Below are 27,536 nucleotides of genomic sequence, written 5' to 3' on the forward strand. Positions count from 1 at the left end.
ACCAATCAAAGAAATTTGGTATGCCCTGGAGTTAGATGTAATTCTCACCAGGTGGAGAACATCTAAGGAGAGAGAATGAGTTCCCCCAGTCAATCGGGCAGAGCCATTCTTAAAGAAAATTGACTCTTTGTCCCAGCTATAAAGAACCTCATTCTTAATGAGGTTCTATCATGTCCAGAATGAATATCGGAAGCAGTGACCAACAGATGGGGTACTTGTAAGTAACCACGTGGCAGCCAGGAACAACATCCACACAAATCCACCATAAGAGATCTTGGGAACAAAAAGGAAAAGGGCAAGATGACTATCCCCATATAAATCGAAGAGAACCCCAAAGAGTTTTTGATGGGAAAAGTTATTTGTATTACTGAACTGTATACTTAAAATGGATGAATTTTATATGTAAATTATAACTTGGTAAAATTGTTTAAAAAAAGAAACTTTGGTGATTTGAGTTGGAGTTTTGCACGTGGTAAAGTATCAAACAATAATCCACTAAGGAGAGGGTATTCACAGGTTTTTATTGGAGTTTCAAGACAGAAAGCACAAAACCTCTGGTACAAAAACTGTAATTTTTCATATTAAGTTGAGAGGTCACTATACATGATAATGGAAAACTACCAAAATACAGCTTTTAAAAAAATACCTATATACATACAATGAAATCCAATCTATATAAAACTACTGAAATGAGAACCATATACCCAGTGGAGATAGCCTCTGGGGAAAAAAAAGAAATGGAAGGGTTGAAAGTGGAAAGAAAAGCAACACTGAAGATGTGGCAGCTGAAAAAGCAGAACTAATGAAAGAAGGGAAGTCTAAGAAATCATTGCTATTTCCCAAGAAGCTTGGTTTACTGGCCCCAGCGTCATAAGGTCTGCTGTGGCACAGGTTCTTTTAAAAAAGGCTAAAGGGCATTTTTCCTTTGATAGTAAACAAGGGAAATCAGGAGAGACACAGCAGAAGCAAAAGACAACTCAATTTAATGGAGAGAAGGAGAGGAGGTTGCTGAGAGCATAGTATACAATCCCAAAACAGAGATGCAGGATAATAGTTCTAAAATTAACAGTTATGGTGTCAACTGTAAACAGTTAGTTTTAAGTGACAGAATAAAACTGTCTATATCTTACTTACACCTTAGAAACATATTTTTTTTAGATTTTATTTATTTATTTTTAGAGAGAGGGAAAGGGAGGGAAAAAGGGAGATAACATTAATGTGTGGTCGCCTCTCGCATGCCCCCCAGTGGGGAATTGGCCTGCAACCCAGGCATGTGCCCTGACTGGGAATCAAACCTGCAACCCCTTACTCAGTAGTCTAGCAGTCAATTCACTGAGCCACACCAGCCAGGGCAGAAACATATTTCTTTTATTTACTTGAGTCTCTCAGATTAACAAAGAGGCCCCATGTTATATTTCAATATAATAAAAAGAAAGGAATCAATTTTTAATTGTAAGCCTGTTATATGTCAGGCACTTTATCATGTATGTCACCTCAAAACTGTGCAAAATATAACTATCCCCATTTTATCCATAAAGAATACATAAATTCTCAATAGTGGATATAAACTTGAACCTGAACTTGCTGGGTTGGCCAAAAAGTTCACTTAGGCTCCAGTACTGCTTAGTTGTCCTTAACTTCAGTCAAAACAATTTTGTTAGATCATATTGTGACAGCTGTCACGTCAGTGTACCCTTTTAAAAATTTATCAAAATTGGTGAATTTTTGTGCAGCCATTTTAATATTGAGAATGGAAGATATGCAACATTTTCAGTGTATTATGCTTTATTATTTCAAGAAAGGTAAAAACACAACTGAAATGCATAAAAAGATTTGTGCTATGTGTGGAGTGGAGAAGGTGCTATGAACTGATCGAATGTGACAAAAGGGGTTTGTGAAGTTTCTTGGTACTACTGACACCTTGCCCAAATAATTCTTTGCTGTGGGGCTGTCTCATGCATTGGAAGATGTTTAGCAGCGCCCTTGGCCTTTACCCACCAAAAGCTAATAGCAGGAGATAGCCAACTTACTCAAAATATCCAAATCAATAAAATTATTATTGAAAATGAAAAACATCTTTTATTTTATGGAAAAAATGTAATGGCTTTTTTGGCCAACCCAGTATTTTAAATGTTAAAAATACAGCTGATTAGACTGTTAAGCCCAAAAGTTAATCTTAATGTTCAGATGGTCAGCTAGTCATAGCAATAAACAGATACTAAGAAACACACCTACTTTTAAATTGTTTATCTGCTAGATGCAGTGCAGATACAAAAAGAAAGATCCCTGACCTCTGGTACCAAAGTTAGCATGTTTGGGGATGGCCAGCCCCAAGTCCCGCTGTCTCGGACCACCCTTACCGCAAGCCCTGTGACGACACAGCCTAGGAAACCACATAACAATGTCCTCTCCCTCACAGATTGTTGGTAAAGGAGTTACCCCCAACCCAAGCAAGACAGATAAAATTCATTTCTCCAAGAATATGGAAAGCTGGGAAACAAAACCTCAGTTGAGAGATCATTTATCAACCAGCCTGGAGGCAGCCTCCCAGCAGGCCAAAGTCACATTTAAGCTGAACTAAGTGGGGAAAGAGAAGCCATGAGAAAGCCAGTCTATAAAGGAGAGAATGGAGCAGGGCCAGGGGGAGGGGGAGGGCGGGAGGCACTTGCGTCATGTGCAAGGTTGGACAGGGCAACAAAAACTCAGTAATGCAGGTTATACTTTAAAGCACACTATTTCTTAAAAAACAAAAGAACATTGTGGAAAGGTGCAGAGAGGTACAGAAAAAAGCTGAAGCGAGTCGATGCAAGGCAAAGAACAGAGGGAGGACAGGGACTTCCCCAGTTCCAGCTGTAGTTCATTTCAGGGAGCTTGTCGCCAGATAGAAACAACCATTACAACTGACAGCCCTGCTGCCATCCCTTCTAGCAGGCCAGCTCAGTGGGTTTGTGTTCCTGAGACCTAACAGCCTTAATTAATACACTGTTTTTGGGAAAATGAGACAGGCTTTAAAAAATAAAAAAAATCAAGGCATATGTAGTTAACTGACAAAATAATAGTACTGAAATCAGTGCTACGGAAGTTCAGAGATCACTGTGGGTGGTCAGGGAAGGATAGGTTTAGCTAGACAGAGGTGGAGAGAAATATATACTAAGTAAACAGATCAAAGTACAGGGGAAGGGAGCCTGGGAAAGGATAGGAAGAAAAGTGAAGGGGGAAGGAGTGTTTCTCACACCCAGTATTATAGCCAAAGCAGCAAATACAGCTCCATGCTTTTCTGGCTCCTGCCCTCAGATCACACGTTTATTACACCTGATAGATACAGTACCCCTTTCCCCTTCTTCTCATTGTTCAAATCCTTTCATACCTTTCAGCGACCAGTTAAACCAACATTTCTTTGAAAGATGTTCTACTCGGAAGGTATAGGTCAGAACTAAGGTTGTAGCAGTGGAAAAAGGAAGAAAAGAGGCCATGGCAGGAGCGAAGGCTAAGGGGCTGAAAGCAGTGACAAGCGCTATTCCCGGGTGGAGAGCAAACTACACCCTGGAGTTCAGTTGGGATGCCGTCCTGTGTCTCAGGCAGGCAGGATGTGAGATGGTTTGACAAGGAGGAGTGATAATGGGGGCTCAGGAAACTAGAGGCAGGTGTACAGGGTGTACTGATGATTAATAGAAGGGCCAAGCTGCACCAAAGGCCAAGCTTGCAGAAGTGAAAATGTGCAAATCTATTGTGGTTTGTTTCTGCGTATAGTTCTGTGATTTTCTCCAAGAAATAGTAAATCTTAGGGACACACAGCAGAAAAATAGAAGGAGTGGGTGGGTAGGGGGCCCTGACTTTCACATAATCACATACTGATATTTCTCAATCGAGTCAAGCTTTCTTACCCACCTCCCAACACACTCCCATCCTCCTGCCATAGCACCCCAGTTGCTATAGTAAAGAGAAAAAGAAAAAAAGAGCAGTTATTTAAGAATATTAACGTAAATCCATCATGAAGAAAAATAAATACTGGTGTTATATCAAATTGTGCCATATTTGCCCCAGGGTAAGGGCCACCTGAATAGATGCCAGACTCATAATGTATACGTTTGAGGGCGCTCCTCTCTTTTCACAGGTGTGCATATCAAGTGAATACACTTTAACAATTCCTCATTAAAATGATCATCCCACACCCAGGGAAACAAAATATTTTGTTGGTTATAATTTTCTATATACAAATCCCTTACTTTATAATTATAATTAATAATATCCTGCTCAAAGGACTTGCTCTATGCAATAGGCTAGGGAACTACCCTCAAGTCTGTATACATATTAAGCATATACCTATTAGACAATTGTTAACTGGTTAAAAAAAAGAAAGAAAGAAAGAAACAAAAAACCTTAACCAGAAGTTCCAGGAATTGCCTGAAACACCACAACACACTTTAAATAAATTTAACTTGCCATCAGCCTCTCATTCATTCTTGTCCATCTAGCCTTCACTCTCTCCCACACACTTCAGGAACTGTGTTCATTCGCTGTGCTTGTAATGGTAGTGCTTAGATATGCCCAGATAAGAGATTGTTTAATTGCAAAGGGTTATCTCTGTGCATCAGTTACCCTAGTTTGTAAGTTTGCCTTGTGTGTTTGTGTTCCCTTTTTAGTGAGTGTGTGTAGGTGTTTGAGTATATGTACTGGAGGGAGTGTATATCTTTACAGGAAAAGGATGCACATCTGTGAAGAAACATTGCCTCTATTTCAGTGATTCTTAAAATGAACTGTTAAGTGTGTAAGGGTGAAAGGAGACAGTAATAAAAAACTACATACCGTATGACTCCATTTATATAAAGTGTCCAGAGTAGACAAATTAAAACCACAGTGAGCTCTCATTTTACATCTAATGTGGTTAAAATAAAAAAGGCTGACAACACTAAATACTGGTGACATTAAAAATGTGGAGCAACTGGAACTTTAGTAAAACTAAACATACATCTATCTAACCTATGACTCGGTAATTCCACTTCTAGGTATTTATCAAGAGAAAGGAAAACATATATCCAAAGAGAATGGTAAAAGAATGTTCATAACAACCTCATTCATAATTGCCCAACTTGAAAATAAACCAAATATCCATCAAGAGAAAAAGAGATAAACAAATTGGGGTACATTCATACAACAGAGTATTATTCAGCGATGGGAGTGGGGTGGGGAGGGAGGCAGGGGAGAGAGAGAACCAGCCCTGCCTGGTATGGCTCGGCTGTTGCAGTGTTGTCCCTCAAAGCAAAAGGCTGCTGCTTTGATTCCTGGTCAGGGCACATGCACAGGTTGCAGGTTCTGTCCCTGGTTTGGGAGCAGGTGAGAGACAACTGATCAATGTTCCTCTCCCTCTTCCCCCCCAGTAAATAAATAATCTTAAACACACACACACACATAATACACAGATAAATCTCAAAAACATTGTTACGTGAAAGAAACCAGACACAAATAAGCACATACTACTCTATGATTCCATTTATGTGAAGTCCATGACTAGGCAAAACAAATCTATGGTGTCAGAAATATGGAGTCAAAGTGTTTGCCTTTGGAGGAGGGTACGTGAGGAAAATGGCTGGAGAGGGACTTAAGGGAACTTTCTATGGTGATAAAAATGTTTTCTTAAAAAAAAAGTTTTCTAGCTTGCTTTGGCAGAAGTTACATTGTATAAAATTACCAGAATTCCTTGAACTGGACACTTAGGATATGTGCATTATACTGAATGTTAATTATACCTCATAAAAAATACAAAGCAGGACTCTATTTCAAGGCATAGGTTAAAGAAGGTTTCAAATGAAATCTACATTACTACAAATACATTTTCAATTTTTTGCCCTTTGGATTACTCACATCTCTATTCCTTCATTATTATAAATAACCTAATGGATTACAGACACATGTGGGTAGATAGCTATAAGTAAATGTGTTCATGTTTAAATTTTCTTAAATATCCACCAACTGGTGTGGCTCAGCGGATTGAGTGCTGGCCTGCGAATCAAAGGGTCACCGGTTCAAGTCCCAGTGTAGAGCACCTGCCTGGGTTGCAGGTCAGGTCCCCAGCAGGGGGACACACAAGATGCAATCACACACTGATGTTTCTCTCCCTCTCTTCCTCCCTTCCCCTCTATAACAATAAGTAAAATCTTTTTAAAAATTTCATAAATAGAAATTCGAGTTTGAGTCTTCAGGATTTCAATACATGTACCCAATGGACTATTAGAGGTCCAGTAGAATTTTATTTTTATACCATTCCCCTCTCAGTATGAGTTTTAGTTGTGATTTTAAAGGCTTGAGATAAAACTGAAAATAAGGCATGTAAATCAAATGTCAGCAACAAAGATCAATGACAGAAAGACAATAGTGCTTTAGCCACCATAACAGCCTAGAGAATAATTCCCTCCTCAATTATTTTAATTAAGAGCCCATAACATTTAAATTGAAAGGGAATAGAAAGCATGAAAAAAGTCTGTCAGATAATTTGATATTTAAAAGTTGATAACGCAACCTAAATACCAAAAGCAGTGTGTATAGGGCTGACCCCTGAAAACCTACCTGAGCCCTTTCATCCTCCTGTTTTACTGGGTCCTCCTCTTTCTTCCTCTTTCCCCTCCCTCTGCTGGTCTCTGTCCAGGTATATTTTTATCCCCACCACCTCTAACCCTCCCTATAATATTGCTTAGATCTAACTGATTTTCATGTACTCAGCTCCAAATAAATAAATATACAAAATTTTACAGTTTTCTACTATAGATATAACACATACACTCAAACAATATTCAGGGTATAGCCTGGGAAGACAGTCCCACAACTGTAAAAGATCTCCCCCTATGAACTCGTACCACATTTTTACTCCCTACAGATGGCTCTTACAGCACTCTGAACTATAAACAAGTACACATGCCTAATCTCAAAGAAAGTAAGTTCTCAGACAAAAACCGTATCTTAATGTCTGTATTTACCATGAGCCTAAGACAGTGACTTGTACAGGGTGTGGCAAAACACATGCTGAATCAATGAATTATTGAATTAATAAGAATGAAAACAGCTGAGGGTGGAAGAGGACGAGAGAGGAGAAAACACTGACAGGATTCAGCAGAGAAAGAAGAGTGAAGGAGGGAGTAGAAATAACAAAAAACTTGTGAAAGCAATTATTTTTGTTAGAGTGCATACAGAGCGAAAGCAATTATTTTTGTTACAGTAAATATGATTTTTTTTTAAAACTGTTGGAAAGAGTTGGAAAAAGCCATTATTATGCTTGTAATATCAAAGCTATAAGCACCTACCTTTAAACTTTCATTATGAACAGCTAAAGTATCTCCCAACCCTTGATATTCAGTGTGGTCTCTGGCAGTAACTACAGCATTCCCTATCTGACATGCAGGTTCTAGGGCCCTACTTCAAACCTACATGATCCTGGGTGATTTCTGCATGTTACTATTTGAGAAGCACCACCCTACAGCATTCAAGCCTTTTCTGTTGTACAGAACCTGTGTTTTATTTAAATGGGCCAGTAGCTGAGACTTGAAAAATCTGACTAGAGTGAAACCGATCATTGTAATAGGATTTGACCTGCAGGTATTTAACTTTAGGTGAAGTGAATTAGAGGAATTTGTCCTGAAGGGTTTATAACAAAAGTTTGGAATTAGTCATAAAAATATGATTAAAGGAAATTGAGCAGGTCAGTAACATCCCCCAGAACTCATTTTTAATCTTTCATGCCTAGCACAGGGTTTGGAATGACACATGTGGCCACTGTTTCTTGAATGAATAATATAAATGAATTTTTAAAAATCAGAGATGTTTAGGGCCAGAATAATCTTGGGGTCATCTGGTCCAACAACCTCATTTTAAAGATGAGAAAGCTAGATGTCCTGGTAAGCAACCTGAAAAAGTTAGAATACCGTATTTTGCTGCGTATAATGTGCTCAGGTGTATAATGCGCATCCATGTTTTTGGCCCAAAATTTCAGGAAAAAAAAATCTTTCCATTTCTAATTCCATTTTTTATTTATATTTAGAAACAAAACCTATTATCATATTCCAGAGTATTATTTTGCATATGGTTATCATTATTGCTTTCTAGAGTTAAAAGTTACTTTTAATGCATAAGCATAAGTAAAAGAATGAAAAACAATTATAAAGATACAGAATTAGTGCTACCCATATATAATGTACATCCTTATTTTTCCCTCAAAAACCTGCGCAAAAAGTGCACATTATACAGGCCAAAATATGGTATTTTGGATCTGACATTTTAATTCCCTTTCTGTTCCTTTCATAGGAATGTGTTAGAAAGAGGATTCTAAGTATTGTAATAAAATGATTGCGGGTTCTTAAAAAGGTGATAGGGTAAAAAGGTACCTAGGACTAGGAAGAAGAGACTAGCACAATAAGCTGAACAAAACTATTTTTCTAAGCTTATTTTTTTGACAGGCCAATTAATTAATCAATTTAATCTGCCGAAAAAAGATCTAAAGGATTCTCAGAAAAAGAAACATGAGCTACATGAAAATATTACAAACCTCGGGAGACCGCACATAACTAATTTAAATCTCCACAGGCTTATTTCCTGTTCAAGTATGACCTCCTGGGATAAGTTTTACTGCAGTGTTCATTACCAGATAACTTTTGGTTTTAACAGGAGCCAAGGGCAAGTTGGAAACGCAATTCTTAACTAAACATAAAACAAACAAAAAAAAAAAACAACACGAAAATCCTGTGGCTGCTTCTCATTTGTTTATAATCAGAATGCAGGCTTGCAGAGGAAACACACCAACCTCCGGAGGCAAAAATATAACGATCCAGTCACGTCCTCAACAGAAATCAATATACAAACTTCACAGCCGGATCCAGCTGTGCTGCACGGGAGCCAGGAACTTATTCTAAGCCGGAGCAGACAGATCAAAACGGCAAATGCCAAGAAAGCCAGATTTCAATTAAAAAAGGGGAGGGGGGAAGGGTGTGCCCTAAGGTGTTTTGTTTCTTTCTTTCTTTCGAACTTTCAACAAGCAGAAGCCTTTGAAAGAGCACTGGTGAGAAAGCCCTTTTAAGATGATTGTCCGCCGAGCTAAGCTTGGGTGGAGTGGAAGGGACGGATGAGCACCGAGAGCTTGCACACCGCGGGCGGCGCGGGGTGCTGAGCGCGGGAGGAGAAAGAGCCGGTTCCGACCTCCGGGAGGCCGGGCCCCCAACTGATTCATCAACTCAGGGCTGGCGCGCCTCTACCGCAGGCGACGCCCAGCGCGCCCCACGGCCCCCACCCGGGCCCGGTCGCCCCAAAGCAGCTTCCAACGTCCCCGTCTCCCCAAGAGGGATCTGTAGGGAAGGGGACCGAGACCGGTGGCTAAAAGGAAGCAACCTCTCTCTCTAGAGCCACCATGGCCGGTGTGACTCCTGCCCGCGCCCGCAGACGGACTTCCTGGAAAGCACCGGTCTGTACTCACCTGAATGGTGCCCGCTGGGGCCACCGACTTCTTCACAGACCCACGAGAACTGCCTGCAACTCAGTTCCCAGCACCCGCCGGTCTGCCTCCGTCTGCCTCTCCGGGAGTTGCCGGATCCACCCTCCACGAGCACCCCCAACTCGACCGCGCTGTCGGTGCGGCTGGTTCCCCACCTCCGTCACCCACGCGCCTGCGCACTCTCAGGTCGCAGTGCATCCTGGGAGTTGTAGTTCGAGCGAAAGGGTAAAAGCTCAGCGCAGAGCCCCGGTCTTTACAAAAAATCTGCAAGACATTGGAAGCAGCTACGGATACCACGCTTGACTCCAGCCTGGGCAACGCTCTCTACTCGTTGAAATATTTAACCTCGACCTTCTGGAAGCTATGAGCGGCAGCTAGAGGCTCTATGGTACAGATTTCCTCTTTACTTTGAGTTTTACTAAAGAGGCACACACGGCAGGGCTTGTATGTACCCTTGGATTAGCTAATGCGAGGATATAACATCGAGTCCTTTAAACTTGTTATAAAAAAAAATTGGTAAACAAAAGCTAAGGCACAGGAGAGGCATAAATCAGGCGTATGTCATCTCAAGGGCGTAGTGACTGTAGTGATTTCTTTAGACCTGCAACCAGGGATGATGTTGCAGCGCTAGCACCTATAGTCCCCTACAGTTTCGACACATCCCTTCCTTGCATTCCAGCTTCGAGGTGGAATTGGGCTAACGTGGGAGGGCGCTGCTCAAACGAGGAAACTGGGACTGATGGGTAGCCAGGAAGGGAACACAAGGAGAGTGGAAATATTTCAGAGGACAGTGGATGACTGACTACCTTCTGTGCGTGGCTCTGAGGGGAGGGAATAGCAATGGCCAGACATTCATTCATTTACTAACTGGGAATTTTTTGGCCTGCTCTTCAGGAGTAAACCATTCCCAGGAGTAATGCTCACCTTTGATACACCTCTTTCAAAAATGTAGCCAGGAAGAGGACTAAAACGCCTCCTTGAAGTACATTCCAGTTACACCCAAGAGTGGGAGCCGACTAATGGCTAAACCTCTCCTGGCATCTGCTTCTAACTCAGAGCAAGCAGTACTCTAGGTAAACACCCTGGAATTTCGTGCAACTGGTACCCACTAATCCCAGCAATAAAGATAACTAATGATTTGGAGTTTTTAGGAAAAAGAAACCCTCCTAAATTGCAAATAGTATTAGAAGACCATCAACATTAAATCATGTGGCTATTGCATCTTATTTTCTATTGCATCTTATTTTTTTAAAAATTACATTTTGTTGATTATGCTATTACAGTTATCTCAATTTTTACCCCTTTGCCCCCCTCCACCCAGCATGCCCCACTGCCTCAGTCAATTTGCACACCATTGTTCTTGTCCATGAGTCATGCATAGGTTCTTCGGCTACTCCATTTCTTATACTGTATTTTACACCCTCATGGCTATTCTGTAACTGCCTGTTTGTACTTTTTAATCCCCTCACCTCTTCACCCATTCCCCCACTACCCCCTAAACACTCTCCACATCCATGATTCTGTCTCTGTTCATCTTGTTTGCTTAGTTTGATTTTTAGATTCAATTGTTGATAAATTTGTATATTTTGCTGTTCATAGTTTTGATCTTTTTTCTTAAAAAAGTCCCTTTAACATTTCACATAATAATGGTTCGGTGATGATGAACTCCTTTAGTTTTTTCTTGCCTGGGAAGCTCTTTATCCTGCCTTTCAGTTCTAAATGATAGCTTTGCTGGGTAGAACAATCCCACTTTTCATGACTTTGGATATTTCTCACCAATCCTTTTTAGCCTACAAAGTTTCTTTCGAAAAATCAACTGACAGTCTTATGGGAATGCCACTGTAGGTAACTACCTTCTTTTCTCTTGCTGCTTTTTAAGATTCTCTCTTTATCTTTAACCTTTGGCATTTTAATTTTCATGTGCCTTGATGTGGGTGTTTTTGCATACATTTTGTTTGGGACTCTCAATGCTTCCTGGACTTGCATGTCTATTTCCTTCACAAAATTAGGAAAGTTTTCTTTCATTATTTTTTCAAATAGGCTTTTAATTTCTTGCTCTTTCTCTTCTCCTTCGGGCACCCCTATGATGTGAATGTTGGAACACTTGATGTTGTCCCAGACAGTTATACTATCCTCATTTTTTTAAATTCTTTTTTCTTCTTGTTGTTCTAATTGGTTGTTTTTTTGCTTGTTTATGTTCCAAATCATTGATTTGATTCTCAGCTTCACTCTACTGTTGTTTCCCTATAAATCATTCTTTATTTTAATTAGTGAATCTTTTGTTGCTGACTGTGTCATTTTATGCTGCTGAGGTCCTCACTAAGTTCGTTGAGCATCCTTATAACCAGTGTTTTGAACTCTGCATCTGATAGATTGCTTATCTCCCTTTCATCTAGCTCTTTTTCTGTAGTTTTGATCTGTTCTTTTGTTTGGGCCACGTTTCTTTGTCTCTTCCTTTGGGCAGCCTCCCTGTGTTTGTTTCTATGTATTAGGTAGAGCTGCTCCGACTCCGTGTCTTGGTAGAGTGGCCTAATGTAGTAGGTGTCCTGTAGGGTCCAGTGGCACAACCTTCCCTATCACCCAAGCTCAGTGCTTGAGATACACCCTTTGTGTGAGCTGAGTACATCCTCCTGTAGTATTGAGCCTTGATTACTGCTGGCAGGTCAACTGGAGAGATTTACTCAGGCCAGTCAGCTGCAAGGATTGGCTGTGTCCACTCATCACCAACCTCCACCCCCCATGGAGGATCAGCTATGTGGGGGCAGAGTGGTAGTGCTCTGACGTGGCCTGTAGCTGTTCACTGGGTGCACTGGCCCTGGGGTTTCCCAGGTGGTGCAGGCCAAGGTCAGCCCCCACCTGTGTTTTTCCCAGGGTTTCCTGCCTGAGCTATAAAACAATCAAAGCTGGCTGCTGCTAGTGCTGGACCTCGGGCTACTTAGCAATAGGTATGGGGGCTGGGGGCGCACTGAGACTGGCTGTTGCTTGTTTGAGGATTTAGGAAGTTGTGAAGCATGAGCCAAGGTCAGTCATTCTTATGGAAAAGCAGCTTGGGTGGGCTGCTAAATTGGGCGGGACTGAGTCTCAGAGGATCTCCAGGGTGGGGCACACAGGGTTAGCCAGCTGGATGGAGTCTCAGATAGGGCACCAGCCTGCTGGCTCTGTGGCTCTGTTGGGGAAGGTTTCAGAAATGGCACAATGGCCCACCTTTCTGCCTGGGAGAAGGCTGTCCCCCAGCTCTCACCTTGATGCCAGACACTTCACTTTCTCCCTGTATGCTACTGGTGCCTTTTAAGCTGCTACCTCAGTGCTGGAGCTCAGAGAGAGTGAGTCTGAGTAAGTCCATGTATGGGTTCTTTAAAAGGAACTGCTTTGGGCTCCAGAATTTTCTTCCACTGACTCAGTCCCTGCTGTTTTTTGCAGCTAGAAGTTATGGGGACTTATGTTCCTGGCACTGGTATGCTGGGCGCAGGGGCCTGGTGTGGGACTGGGACTCCTCGCTCCCAAGATATCCCTCCCAAATTTTTATCCACCACAGGTGGATGTGGCACCAGCCTGTTTCCTGTCTCCACTAATCTGGATGGATATGGTTTCTTTACGTAGTTGTCAGACTTCCATTCAGCTAGATTTCTGACGTTTCTGAGTGAAGGTTGTTTTATATTTTAGTTGTAATTTTGATGTTTTTGTGCAAGGAGGCAAGCTGTGTTTACCTTTGCTGCCATCTTGACTGGAAGTCCCTCTGCTGAATCTTAGTGTGAATTAGTTTCTCAAATATTCTTGGAGATAACAGCTTTCTGAAAGCAACTTCCTACAGAGTTCAGGTTCAACTAACATTTATTGAGTACTTAATCCATACCAGGCAATGTGCCAACACTGATATCTATCTAATCCTCAAAATAACCCTAAAAAGAATGTATTAGTAGCTTTCATTTCTACAACTGAGAAAAGTAAGAACCAGGTAAGTACAATAATTTTCACAAGATCACACAGCCAGTAACTGGAGATCCAGTAATAAAGCATAGGTATCCTGATTGAAATTCTAGTGTGCTTTCCACTGTTAAATAGATCCGTGTGTCTCCTAAATCCTATCAAATTCTTTAAAGTAAAATAATCTGTGGACATGTCCAAAGTACATGAAAAGATTCTCTAACACAGTAGGAAGATGGTACTCTGACAGACTGGATAAAATTAATATCCAGTCTGGGTATTAATTGGGTTCATTTGCTAGCTCTATTTTTCATTGTAAGTTAATACATAGGTATTCTGGCTTACTAGCAAGTTTCCTGTGGATTCCTGCTACACCTCTGGGCCATTACTCCCGGGGAAACGGACAAAATGGAGTTCCTGAACCACCAAAGCAAAGGACCATGGCCATCCAGGCAGGGTTTAAGGACTTTCCTTTGCAATATGGCCCGTTTTTCTTTCCTTTTTTTTGGCAGAAATGGCTTTCAATGCAGTGTCTGATTGAATTAACCTACAAGTTTCCTTCCTGACCTTCCAATATAGGGTTTAGGCATACATTAAATATACATTCTCCTTTTGTAATTCATACTGAGTTTTTCCTAACAAATGTCTGAATTTTATTTTAGTTTCTTTTTGTAATATGTTATTTGGTGCTTGATTTTTCCCCTTTCTTCAGACAAATGTTATCATGTTGTAATCACAAGGCTTACAAACATTAATCTACAAACATGTACATTCAACACCACATATGGGACAAGTGGTGTTAAGAATAACATCTGATAAAACTGTAAAAAAAAAACCAAAACAGAACAGAACTTTTTTGGGTGCTCTCACTCTTGCTACAATCTATTCCCTATACCAGAAGCCAGAATGATCTTTTTTAAAACAAATCAGATCATGTCATCCCCCTGCTCCAAACCACTCATGGCTTCCCATCACATTTCAAATAAAATCCCCAGTTACCACCCCTGCAAGTCCTTGCATGACTATTTTTTTCCCTCCCCACTGTCTCACTCTGCTCCCGCCACCCAGGCCTCCCCGAGAGGCTTCCCAATCCTGCCAAATGTTTTCTGCCTCAAGGTTTTTGCACGACCCAGGAAAATGCCTTTCCTCCCAAAGTCATGGTTCAGGCCCTCAGAATGAAGATTCGGCTCCTATGTCACTCTCAAAAGGCCTTCTATGATCACTTTACCCAGTGTTTCTCCCCATTTTGGGCTTCATAGCACTTGTCACTAGCCAGCATCATCTTGCTTAAGTACTTAGCATAAGCTCAAAAAAGACTATGTGTTGTTTACCCCTCTATCCCTAGGTTCTGCAGCAGTGCCTGACATATAGTAGGTATTCAATAAATGTTAGTAAATAAATGAATATTGAATCCTTCTCACTCCCTCCTGTTCTCATGCTGGGGACACAGAACCAGAGAGTTCGCTGGTAAATGCCTGCCAGTGACCCGATGCAGATACAAGTGCAGATGCAGATGCAGCTATGAGAGAGCTGGTTCCAGAGGATGAGACCCAGTGAAACTCATCCTGAAATGCAGACAGAGTTCTCTTGTATTGGTTGCCATTATTAGCTTATAGTCAGAAAAACACAATTTTTTAAGAGGAAAATAAGAGGAAAAACCTGAACATTATATTTACATATATATATATATAAGAATTCACTAAATGCCTGTGATAGATCGAAATATTGTTCCAAATATTTGCTGTCCTCTGACGAAAAGACAGCTCTTCCCACGATCATGTGACCCGCAGAGCCTCTGATCTGGTATGGGGTTTTCCTTCTCTCTTCAAACAAATGGGGATCTTGTTTAGGCCAATGAAATGTGAGTGGAAGTGACATTATAACAGCTCTGAGCAGAAGCTTTTAAGTCATGTGTTTATCACTTAGGTGCTTACTGTCCCTCCACCAAGAGAACGGTGTGTCCCAGAGGACGGTCCTTCTTCCTGGGTCCCAGAACGAGACATCACATGGATCAGGGACTAACACGTAAGGTAAGCAAGAAGTAAACTGAAATTTAGGTTTGTTTTGACTATCCAGACTGACCCAGCAGAAGCTGAATACTGCATTGCCTAGACAGTGAAAGGTGATCTTCTGAACTAGAAGTGGTATGGTGCCACTCCACAGTAATGGAAAACAGTTTAAATTCAACATATGAAAGAGAACAATTCGGAGACTGTTAGGTGAAATATTTGAGTAAGGGACAAAGTACAGTTCTGTTAGTTTTCAGAGTTGGGTTAAAATGGAAGTGACTGATAAAACAACACTGCAATTCTATTTAATGTCTTACAAGCCCTAATTAATGTTATCTTTAAACTTGCAGCTAGAGGAACTCATAAAGCAGTGTCACACTGAATCATCATATGCAAATTAATGCCCAAAGCAACTTTCTCGTTATCAAAAGGTTCCTTTAGGAAATAGTTTCCCTGATACGCTTAAGTATTTTTTAGAAATGTATTTTATGGGAGAGCCAGGAAAAACTTAAGCTAAAGACATAAACTTGAAACTAAGAGGTAAGGATTTCATTCTGGGAGATTGGAGTTAGTTAAAGCAGTGGGAGGTAGGAATCAGAAGATAAATACCATGGCTGGGATACAATTATATACAAAAGAATTGAACAAACTCTGGCTTGAAATATCCTTTCCCATAACCCCCAACCTGTGCCCATGAGAGACCTCATGTTTCATTGTCCATCTGAAATGCCTGTTTTCTCACTCAAACTTCCCTAATGCCACCAGGTGGAATTAATTTTGACATGCCTCGTATTTTCATATCTTATTATGCCTCCACTGGAAGTGCACTGAATACACATTTCAACCAAATTCCAAAGAGCTGAGAATTTAAATTTTCAGCTGAAGCCAAGTTGCTGACAAATATCACTATCAGATAACTTCTGGGACACACAAACCTAAAGTAGTAAGTCAAAATTTAAATTATTTTAATATCCTTATTTAAAATGTTAGTGCTAAAATTATAAAGTTTAACATTGTATATTAACAATATACACAATATACACAAGTACAGAAATGATAATTTCCCAACAGCTGTTAGACTCTCCAACAGTCTCTACAGTCAAATTCCAGCTGAGGTGAATGGATGAACAAGATCTATATCCTAAATAGAATTAAATAAGAATTAAATTCTGGTTTTAATTTGTAAATGCTAGGTATACCAAACATTTCTACAAAGGACAGAATTATGATGTAATCTCTGTTTATTCTTCTTTGTATTTTCATTTAATTTTTGTAAATACTTATTGACTAAAAAATAGTGTTCTTCCTAAGTTATCTTGCTAATACAGTCTCTGTATTTGTAGTAACTGTCAACCTATTTCCCTGTTTATCTACTTGAAAATTCTTAATAACTTTTAGTTATTTTCAATTGATTTTGGACACAAATCTTTAACAATCAGCAATTATTATAGCATTTTATTTATGCAATACTAGACATTTATATTTTATAAAATTTCAACAAATAAGACTTTCAGATTACATCTAGAATGCTTGCCTGTATCTGAATATAAGTATTTGTGTAATAATATCATATAAGAATAACCTTTATACTTAAACATGCCAAAATTTAAGGATGATGGAAATAATACTGAAGTAGGCATTCTAAAAACTGAGGCCCAAAGCCCAGGCCAAATAGCCAAGAAAGACTCTTTCTCTAATGTTACTTCAGATAAAGTTAGCTTTCATGCAGCCATGTTCTACTGCTTATTCAGTGAACTTTCAGTCAACACCAAAGTCTTTATCCACATAGATAGCAGTTAAGTTATATTTTTCCCACTCTATCTTTTGCAGTTAACTTTTTTTAAGCTCAAAGTAGACAACTGTATTGATACCTGTATTAATTTTTTTTCTTAAAGATTTTTATTTATTTTTAGACAAAGGGGGAGGGAGGGAGAGAGAAACATCATTGGGTGGTTGCCTCTCGCACGCCCTCTACTAGGGACCTGGCCCGCAACCCAGGCATATGCCCTGACTGGGAATCAAACCAGTGACCCTTTGGTTTGCAGGCTGGCTCTCAATCCACTGAGCCACACCAGCCAGGGCTGTTACCTGCATTAAATTTTTATCTGAGTAGATACAGGCTTAAACTTTGGCCTGTCCAGATATTTTAAGCCCTTCAGAGTATTCCTTGTCCCTTCCAATGCCCATCAGCTACAGACTCATTTGGTATTTATCAGTGTCACATCCAAATTACTGGTGAAGTGCTGATCAAAACATGTCACAGGAAGAGACCTACAGTGGCTACTAAATAAGCTCTTCCGGTTGAAATTCTTCCATTCGTGAGCACTTACTTAGGATCCAAAGTCAAAAAAGACTTTAAACCAGTCATTTATTTAGCTGCACTGTTGCAGCCCACATTTCTCAAGGACGTTTTGAGACTTTGCTAAAACATCTTGCTAAAATCCAAATACATTTGTTCTTTTGACCAAACTCATGATTTCCTATCACTTATTCTAAGTGAATGTCTGCTGCCTCTTAGAGACACTGCTTCACGTCCAAGTGCTTATAAACCACTAAAGTGGATAATACACTTTTCTAAAATTTTGCTCAGGATTGATAAAGTCAGTGGTCTAGGATTTAAGAAATGGCCTAACACACATACCTTTGGAGCCATGCACCTGCCCGATTTTCCTACGTCATCTCCCTTCAGGTTGGTTGGGACTGAAGCACATAGCCCAACCTCATTCAAGCACACGTACATCTAGTTCCTGCTGAGGTCCTGTGACATGAGGGACACTTGCTGGAGGCTCTAAGCATGTGATCATGTTCCCTGAGTGGGAAGTGTGTTGGTAGCTGGCGCAGAGAGGGTACGCGGTACCATTTCATATAGCATAGAAAAAGGCTGACTGATCAAACAGAGTGGGGGTGGTCATAGCAGAGTCGAGTCTAACCTCGCAGGCCCAAGCCAGACTTCCAAATCCAAAGGAGGGCACCCAGAAAGCAGAGCAAGTACAAGCAAGTTGAATCATCAGGGAAGCCATGAGGAGGGGGCAGAACTCAGTGAGAGGGCGGGTCAGGAGTATTCCCTCCCAAGTCAGCTCTATCTTGCTTCTAGTCAATTCTTGGAGTGACAAAGGAGGGCCTGTCTGCCCTAAGGAAACACGAAACATAGTTAAGAGTCAGTCCTGCTTAAATTCCTGGCATTGTCAGCATAAAATGGAGAATTCTGCTGGCATTAAAAACCATAGATATTTATTTAGGTTAGACTTTAGGATAGCAATACGCAAGTGCCTTCTGTATGACAAGTACTGTTCTACGTTAATCTTCATAATAGTGCTACTGTGAAGTATGACTATGGTTCCTCTTTTACAAATGAAAAAACTGAGGCTATGTAATTTGCAGAAATTCGCACAATAGGTGAGATTTGAACTAGGCAAGTAGGACCCCAAAGCTGGTACTTTTAACTCCTACTCATTACAGCCCCATAGACTGAAAGAGAATTCTTTATATAAAAGAATTACTGTACTTCCTTGTCCATGATAAAATGTGAAAGAGCAAATAAAAGTGAGAATAGGCCTTATATGCTCCTTCCTGGACCTTGTCATCAGCTGAGGTGACAAAGAGTTAAGCACAGTTCAACAGGGGGGCAGGAAGAGCAGGTTTTTTTACTTTTCCAGTGCAAACTTTTACAATGTGCCTTTATGATTTTTATCCCAGATGAACTTTTAAAAAAGGAAATCCAAAGTTAATATAAAAAATTCAAGGTGAAACACTTAACCCATTGGGTTATCTGTTATTTATCAAATAAATAAAATGTTATTTATTCTGATACATTTTAGCTGTTTAACTAAATGTGTACATTTTTGTTTTAATAATAAGCTCTCATTGCTCCCTCTGGCTACTTCCAGTTGTCTGTCTATTCCTTAACTTCATGACAAGGGCACTTTATAGTTCTTTCATTCTACAAATGGAGTCATCTAACATGGTGCCAATGACTTATTTCTAAAGAGACAAAAATTAACTAGATTAAATCAGTCTTTACTTTCATTTTAAAAGTTTATTTATTCCTAATGTTCTATACACATTTTCACTCAGAAATTTCATTTCAGACACAAATGAATAGATTATATATTTCAAAGCAAAAAATCTTGATTAAATACAACAGTACACATTTACTTTAGCATTAAGTCTGGCTGGCTAATTCCAAAGGGTCAAACATTGCACCCACCTGTGCCAACAGGGATCAGGGTGAAGGTTTTCCACGCTTCATGCGTTTTGCTTTAGCACACATTTAATTCCCTCACAATGTTCAATTTCACATTTAAAAAGTAAATTAGTCATTAATTCCTTAACAAGTATAATAAAAGTCTACCTTTGAAAAGTTTCAAAATAAAAAAATGAAACTGTAGATTTTTCAGTAACTGCTTAGCCAAATAAATGTTGCCAATATAGGTTTCAAACGTTTACAAAATAATACAGGTACACTTAAGTCACACATTACAGCATCTAAACTGGTAAAGTATTAGATTGGTGGCATGCAAGTATTTTACATTTTAAAATGCAATGAAAAATGCTTATTTGTTTCTCTTGAATAGAGGAAACAGAATTAAGATAAAGGCTTAATTAAATATAAATATTCCATGTGGAGTTGTATTTTTTGGGGAAAAAAACAGTGGAAGAGAGAAAAATTTTGTTAGAACACTTTCTTAACTAAAGATTGTCACTGGCAACGTTTGCTATTAAAATAAAATTTCTTAAAATGTACATTTTCTTCCATTTCTTTTCCTCATATGGCCAATTCCCATCTATCCACATGTAGATTATCCATGGGGAATTTTTAATCCTGGGCCAGCTTCTCTCAATTGCACATATACTTCTGATTGGCTTCTCAATTATCCAATCAATATGTTCTCAGAAACACACACACTCTCTCTCTCTGTCTCTGTCTCTCTCACTCACACACACACACACACACACTCTCTCTCTCTCTCTCTCTTTAGATAAAAACCTATGGAAAACATGCTGTTTATTGTGCTCAGTTTCCTTCTTTGCATTTCCCCTTTTCCACCACCAATTCTGAGGAGAAAAAATTATATATTTTAAAATATCATTTCAGAAAAGGCTGTTTCTCAAGAACTATGCTGAAGACAGTAACAACTGCTGAAGATGAACAGACACTGTTTGTGGGAAGTTCGGACCTGATCCTCTGAAAAAAGCCTTCTGAAGATGGATGAAACTGCAAAGGAGATATTTTAAAATCACAGGACTGTAAAGGGTCCTGACCCTGTCCCAAGGAACGGTCAGTGACTCAGGAGAATGCCCTACCACACATATCACTGGGATATAACCCACTGCCCCATCAACCACCTGTCCCATGTCTGTGTGAAAAATAAAGTAATTCCAGCCCCCTACATCATACTCATGCTTCTATTTGCCATACTTAAAAAAAAATGTGGAAGATATAATTGCTGGTCAGAAGAAAATAAAACAGATTCAAGAGGCAGTGGAGAACATTAGTGAAGAGATAATAAAAATGACCTCCCACTTTTGTATAGTATTTTGTATAGTAAGAGATCATTATACAATACTTTGTATAGTGGGAGACCATTTGGAAGGGACCTCAGAGAGCATCTAACCCACTCACTTCATTCTCCAGATGAAATGAAGACACAATAGATGAAAGTGTTGCCCAAAGTCACACACAGCCGATAGCCCAATCAGTATTGTTTTTTAAAAATACCACATAGTGGCAAATGCAGCATCATCATCATCATTATTTTTTGGAGCTGGAGGACAATTCAATTCCAACATTTATTAAGCACCTATTGTGTACAAGGCACCTTACTCGATTCTACTGAAGGTACAAAGATTGATGAGCTAATCATTGTCTCCAAGTGCTTATGAAAAAAAGCCCTGTGCGGCCATGTTTTCAAGATCTCCCTCGGCAGAAAGTAGTACAGAGCAGGGGCTCAGGTTGCTGCTGGTGATCACGGGCAGCTGCTGCGCAGGAGAGCGGATACCACAAGTAATACTTCACATTGAGAGCTCAGCCTGTCGCACAGCTGCTGGAGCCCTAAGGACAGTCTTTTCTCCTAGCCCTCTAGTCACACTTCAGGCCACAGCCTGTCTTACCCTGAGTGGCGACAGGGCTGACAGGAGGGCAGCAGTGCCCTGACCCTCCCCTCAAATCGCTGTTTCCTTCCCCCTTGTGTCCAGCCTTAGGCTCCTGGCAAGGGTCCCGACCATGTCCCAAGGAACGGTCAGTGACTCAGAATGCCCTACCACACACATCACTGGGATATAACCCACTGCCCCATCAACCACCTGTCCCATGTCTGTGTGAAAAATAAAGTAATTCCAGCCCCCTACATCATACTCATGCTTCTATTCGCCATCCTCCCCCTCCCGCCCCCCCCAAAAGTGGAAGATGTAATTGTTGGTCAGAAGAAAATAAAACAGATTCAAGAGGCAGTGGAAAACATTAGTGAAGAGATAATAAAAATGATCTCCCACTTTTGTATAGTCCTTTGCAGTGCAGTATTTTCATCCCACTATCATTTTGTGTTCTCACCACAACTCTGTGAGGTAGTTAGTGAAGATAGTATTCCCATTATAACATAGCTGAAGAACCTTAGACTTGAGAGACTAAGTGCCTTGCCGCAAAGTCATCCTGCTAAGAAAGTGTGGAGCCAAGTGTCCAGGTTTCTTGACTCCAAATCCAGTGCTCTCCTCCCTGTATAGTCTGTAATTGGCAGGCAATTAAATCAATTGCCCATAATCATACACCTAAGTGTTGGTGATGGGATTAGGAGTCATTCTCTGATCTGTTAGTATGGTGCCCGTCCACCATACTGACTAGCAAAACCAGTGTGCTCACAATGACTACCATGGACAATACCAGAGAAATGTCTAGTCTCCTTCATCCTCCCCCAAGCCAATGATGCATCACAAAACTGGGATAACCTCTGGTACAAGTACAGTCTTTCTAGAACTGTACCCAGAGGCAGTTTCCAAATTTAGACCCTGGAACTCCACCTCCATCCACCTACTGAATATTCAGTCACTGATGTTATCAGCAGACAGGAAAGAGGTAAGCTGAGCAGAGCTTACTCCTGCCATTACGCAAATTAAAACCTTCAATTTCCATCTTCGTTCTCCACCTCACTCAGCCTCTCCACTCTACCCCAACTCCTGAACCATGAAACGAAATCCAATCTAATCCAGAGTTGGTAGCAAGAAACAATCCATCCTGGGTTCTGGGTACTTTTCCCTAGCTTGTTGAGGGAGAGGGGCTTGCCACGTGGTTTTCATCCAGAGGGCTCAGCCTGATGCTTCCAGCATTCTCACACCTTCTCTTTGCATGTGTCTCAGCCCTTTAGTTTTGAAGATGGTACAGTATGTGATGGGGAGGCTTGAAATGAAGAGCAATAAGGAAAAACTGCTACCGGAAGGCAGAGCTAAAACATTTCATCCCGGTTCTCTGCTCATTAAAATGAAAGTAGCTATTACTGCATCATTAGTGTTGAGAGGAAGGAAGCTTCAGGATCATGACTTAAAACCTGATTCCTGAGACAGTTCCACTGAGTGCAGGTACCATAGCACAGAGCCCAGTATTCACAACTTACTACCCTGCCCGTTTTTGTTGGTGCTATAAATACTTGCACTAAAGATGGCATCCACTTTGCAAACAGGCACTCTACCTTCAAAGCCCAAGAAACACATATCCAATTATATCAATCTAGAGTTCTTGTACTTCCTGCCTCCTTCACAGTGCCTAGGAGAGGGCTAACTACATCATACCCATGAAAAAAGGCAATCTCTGCCAACTCTTTTGTGAGTTTAAAGGTCCATCTTACATTTAAACCATGCTGATGCTCCCTGAACACCAGGTTTTGAGTTTGCGTTTCTGAAGCGTTCTCATGGCGGCTATTCAGGGCACACTGACTTCCTTAATGCTGGTGTCCTGCCAGGGACCACGTTTCTGTCTGGACGAGAAGCTGCTGCTGTTTTGATCTGGTGTGCCGGCCTCCCCTTCGGGAAATTGTTTTGAGGAACACAGGTATGTGGGATGTCTGAATTTTGAAATGGAGATGGGCTTTCATTGTACAATGAACTGTGCGCTCTCAGATGGGTGAGCTGCACGTGGCCCCCCCCCCACCCCCCTACCGCCACGTTAGTGATTCTTGTCTAACCTAGGCCTGTAGCAAGGCTGAGAGGGGGAAGGGAAGAGGGACTGGGAGACGGCATCTCCCTTCAATCAGTTGTCCGATTTTAGCCAGAGAGCTTCTTGCAGTATCTGGTGATCTTTATGTACAAAATACTTATATAAGCTTGTATAGTATACCCTGCATAGATGGAAGGGGCTGAATCTCATTGATAAAGATGAAAGAGCTCCTACCTAATCACTTTAGGCATATCGAGAGATTTGGTCCTGAAACAATGAAATGATTTCAAGGTTTCTAATATTTATTCCCTAAGGTTATTGTCTATACATGCAGTAAAATTGGGTGGTTCATGACTTAAAAGTCCAGGAAGTAAGTTCATATTAACCTGGGCCGGCAGCAACTCTAAAAAGGACAAGGAACAAGGAGCTGGGGGGAGAGCATCTCCCTTCAATCAGTTGTCCAGATGTAGCCAAATACCTAGTTAGATATTTAGACATTTGGTAACACACGCATACATACATTTTTATATTAGGCCCTACCAAGATGAAAGGAAGAGATTTAATCATGTTGTTGCTGCTGATTTCCATGACACATGTCCATAAGATGGGCAGATGCAGTGCTACCTAATGATATGATCTCCAGACTTCTGGAATTTGTCTCCTAAAAGCCGTCTTTTAGGAGTCACGTGATATGAGTCTGCAGGTCCAGGCAAGTGATGATGCATTTAAGGTGGGCCTGTACAAGTCTACGCGAGGGAAGGAGGTGGTCTGAGGAGAGATCATCTCCCTTCAATCGGCTGTCCAGATGTTGCCAAATATCTCAACATAGTATTTGGCAAAACGCATACATATAAAAATATTTTATATACATTATGCACCACCATGATAGAGGGTAAGGGGTAAGTCATCTCTTGATCATGAAAGAGCTTCTTGAATGTACTTGCACATTTTGGGCAGATGGAGAGATGAAGTCCTAAGCTAATTAAATGATTTATAGGCTCCCAAAAATGTAAGTGTATTTTCTGTTATCTTTAATATGTGAATACTCATGAAAATGTCACCTTTCAAGCTACTTTTAAAATGTAGGTAATATTAAGATAAAAATGGTAATAAATATTTGATTTCATAGACTCTATTACATGTGGCCCAACCTTTTACAAGCTAAAATAGTGCCCAATTTTGATAATACACCATTACCTTGCTTTAATACTATCAACAACTGCAGCACAGTTACTATCAAATTCTGATTTTTTTTCTTGCTTTCTGCCAGGGTTGGTCAGAAACTGCTTTAGCCCCTAGTCTATAGCACCTTGGGCTGCAGGAGACACTCTGTAGAATCCAAGATTTCTTAGGGGTGAAGGTAAGAAAGCAAGTGAGGGAGAAAAGAAAGGAAAAAGTCTTACTTGAAGGGGCATGCCAGGGACTCAGCACTCAGATATACCTGCAATGAATCTAAAATGATAGCACAAAGACACAGAAATGTTTTTCCCTTTGGCAACATGGTACCAAAACATGTATACCAAAAAAAAAAAAAAAAAAAAATTGTATACATTGCTGATGAATGTTTATAAACCAGCAACGTAATTTATAATATTTGCTATTATAAATTTATAATTTTTAATAACTCTGATTTCTAATATTTGCTAATTTCCTTGGTATAAATATTCCCACCATGGCCAATTCCAAACTACCAGCAAGAAGTACTGACTTTTGAGTTCAGAAGAGATGTAACTCACAAACCATTACATAGTATGTCTGCCACACAGACACAAAAGATGCAAATACTTTTAAGAGCCTAGAAAATAGCAAAATGTATTGAGCGCTACTTTTGTTTTTAATATAACTTATTTAATTCTAAGTGCATGTCATTTAATTTTTAAAAATGGCTATGTTTAACAGTTTGCAAAATTCTTGAAAATTTAATACTCAGTAAGCCTGTATAAGTTGGCTCCAATATTCCACACCTAAGTAAGAGGGAAGGAAAAAATCAGACTGAAAACCATTAAATAATATTTACTGCACTTTCTTTCTTTCTTTCTTTCTTTCTTTTGTTAGGGAGATGTAGTAAAAACTAGACTTTTTAGGGTTCTAAAAATGTCAACATGTTCTGCTCATTAGTCCCTCAAAAAAATGTAAAATGTTCTCAAGAAAATGAGATGTTTCAAAGGATTTTAGAGCTACAGATGTATTTAAAATAGAGGTAAATGTCTAATTTCATAAAGCCTATCTATCCTAAAAGGTTTTCATGTGCTTTACAAACTAACTAGAATAATACATGAATTATTTTACACTGACTGATTTTTACTGCTCTCAAGCAACTCAGGAACGCTCAATTATTAAACAAATCCTGGACTGGACCCACGTTCTGCCAGAACCAGCAACCTCTTTAGCTCCAGGTGTTACCAGCACAAGGAATGCCAACCTTAACAAGGCTCAAATTACAGAGAGGAGAAAAAAAGAGTATGAGCTGGAAGGAAGGGAGGGGAGAAGGGAGTAAGCTACTTGTCAGAGTGCCACCAGTTACAGCCTTGGGCACTAAGTTATCAAAGACCTGTTCCCTTAGTTCAGCATTACAGGTTGCACTGCTGCGTTGGCAGATTAATGCTTCCTGTCATGCAATCATCTCAGTTGTGCTTTCACAGCTTATGTTCTTGAGAGGACAAACATCTGGGTAAGTGATAATTCACGTTTTCCTGACGTTTGCAAGTGTCTGGATGGATCATGCCACGTAGACAAAAATCTGTATAATTAACTTGAATGTTCACACTTCATCCTGTGATCTTGCTACACCAGAGAAAAAGCAGTAAGTGCTTCTAAAATTTGCTAAAGTAATGCAGTCGTGTGTTATCAGACAACCTTAATTAAGGTGCAATTATTATTGTTCTATTTGGGTGTGTACTGTTATAAAAACCTCCCTCTTACTAAAACTTAAAAATAAACCATCGTGTCTGGAAAACTTTAAAACAGCTTTGTGAAAAGTTATTCATCAGAGAGTCATGTTAAAGATTGAATTTATGTTAAAAAATCAGTAAAGGTAGTTGTGCCAGTTCATTTTGCTACGCGTTGAGTCCGGATGGACACTGTATTTGTGGGCTAATAATCATTTTATTTACTTATTCAATAAGGCTGTGTTAAAGTATCATAATGCTGTCTTGTTTTTATGAAGATGACACCACTGATCTCTGAGCAGTGGGCGCATGTGCATATTTCTGGAACTATGAGAGAACTTACGCTAAGTCGGGTCACATTTTCTCATCCAGTGAAAGATTGGCAATACTAACTTCTTATGTGGTCAGCAGAATACTTCTGATGTACTTAGCCTAACTCAAAGCCATGCATGTAAACAGAGATAGGCTTCTATCATAATCACAGTTACAAACATACTGATAATACTAAATTCCTTTCAATGGTTAAAAAAAAAAGGGTATACAACAAAGCAAGACAACCCAATATGAAAGTGGTTATTTTCGATTGTTGTCATCCACTAAAGATCTGTGTATGTCCACTGGTGCAACTTGCCAGAGTGCCCATGAGCAAATAAAACGACTGTATATATTAAAAAATTCAAGATAAATAAGGAGTGCTAAAAAAGAATACAATTAAATTATTAGTTGTGTGGTTAACGAAAGTGAACCTTTGATAAAATAGTCCCGATGGGGAAGGAGAAGAGTTTTTGTTCGTTTTTAAATGGCTGCCGTGGTAAAAACGTCACCTCTTGTAGAAATTTACCTTCGGTCTCCTTCAACTCGCTTTTTACGAACTAGGTAAAAAAGAAATAAAGGTTAAAAAAAACAAGGCGAAGGAATACTCCTTAAATTTCAGATAAACAACATTAATTACAGAGAGTAACAATCCCACACACTTGAAGGTACAGTTATCTGAAATTTCAAAATTCCACTATCCACTGGATTATTCTATCATTTCCAATGATAGAATAAGTGTCTTGTGAGATTTACATTTAAATAAACCTATGTCTGGTAGTTCAGAA

At 40.0% G+C, this 27,536-nt stretch overlaps 2 protein-coding genes across 3 annotated transcripts in view; both read right to left on the reverse strand.

The window, feature by feature from the left end:
• The window catches only part of TMOD3 (tropomodulin 3), a 67,634-nt gene extending 57,992 nt beyond the window's left edge, over positions 1-9,642 (reverse strand). Inside the window, exon 1 of the mRNA XM_054565422.1 lies at positions 9,455-9,642. The gene's annotated coding sequence lies outside the window, so the exon portion shown is untranslated. The remainder of the gene's footprint in view (positions 1-9,454) is intronic.
• A 15,525-nt stretch (positions 9,643-25,167) lies between these two features.
• The window catches only part of TMOD2 (tropomodulin 2), a 50,611-nt gene continuing 48,242 nt past the window's right edge, over positions 25,168-27,536 (reverse strand). For both annotated transcript variants that reach the window (XM_054565426.1, XM_054565425.1), the window contains exon 10: positions 25,168-27,308. In XM_054565426.1, coding sequence (XP_054421401.1) covers positions 27,274-27,308 — 35 coding nt within the window. In that variant the 3' untranslated portion in view covers positions 25,168-27,273. The remainder of the gene's footprint in view (positions 27,309-27,536) is intronic.

The sequence above is a fragment of the Pteronotus mesoamericanus genome, unplaced genomic scaffold (assembly GCF_021234165.1).
Source record: "Pteronotus mesoamericanus isolate MK-2021 breed Mesoamerican mustached bat unplaced genomic scaffold, CSHL_Meso_final contig_164, whole genome shotgun sequence".
In the NCBI taxonomy this organism is placed as follows: domain Eukaryota; kingdom Metazoa; phylum Chordata; class Mammalia; order Chiroptera; family Mormoopidae; genus Pteronotus; species Pteronotus mesoamericanus.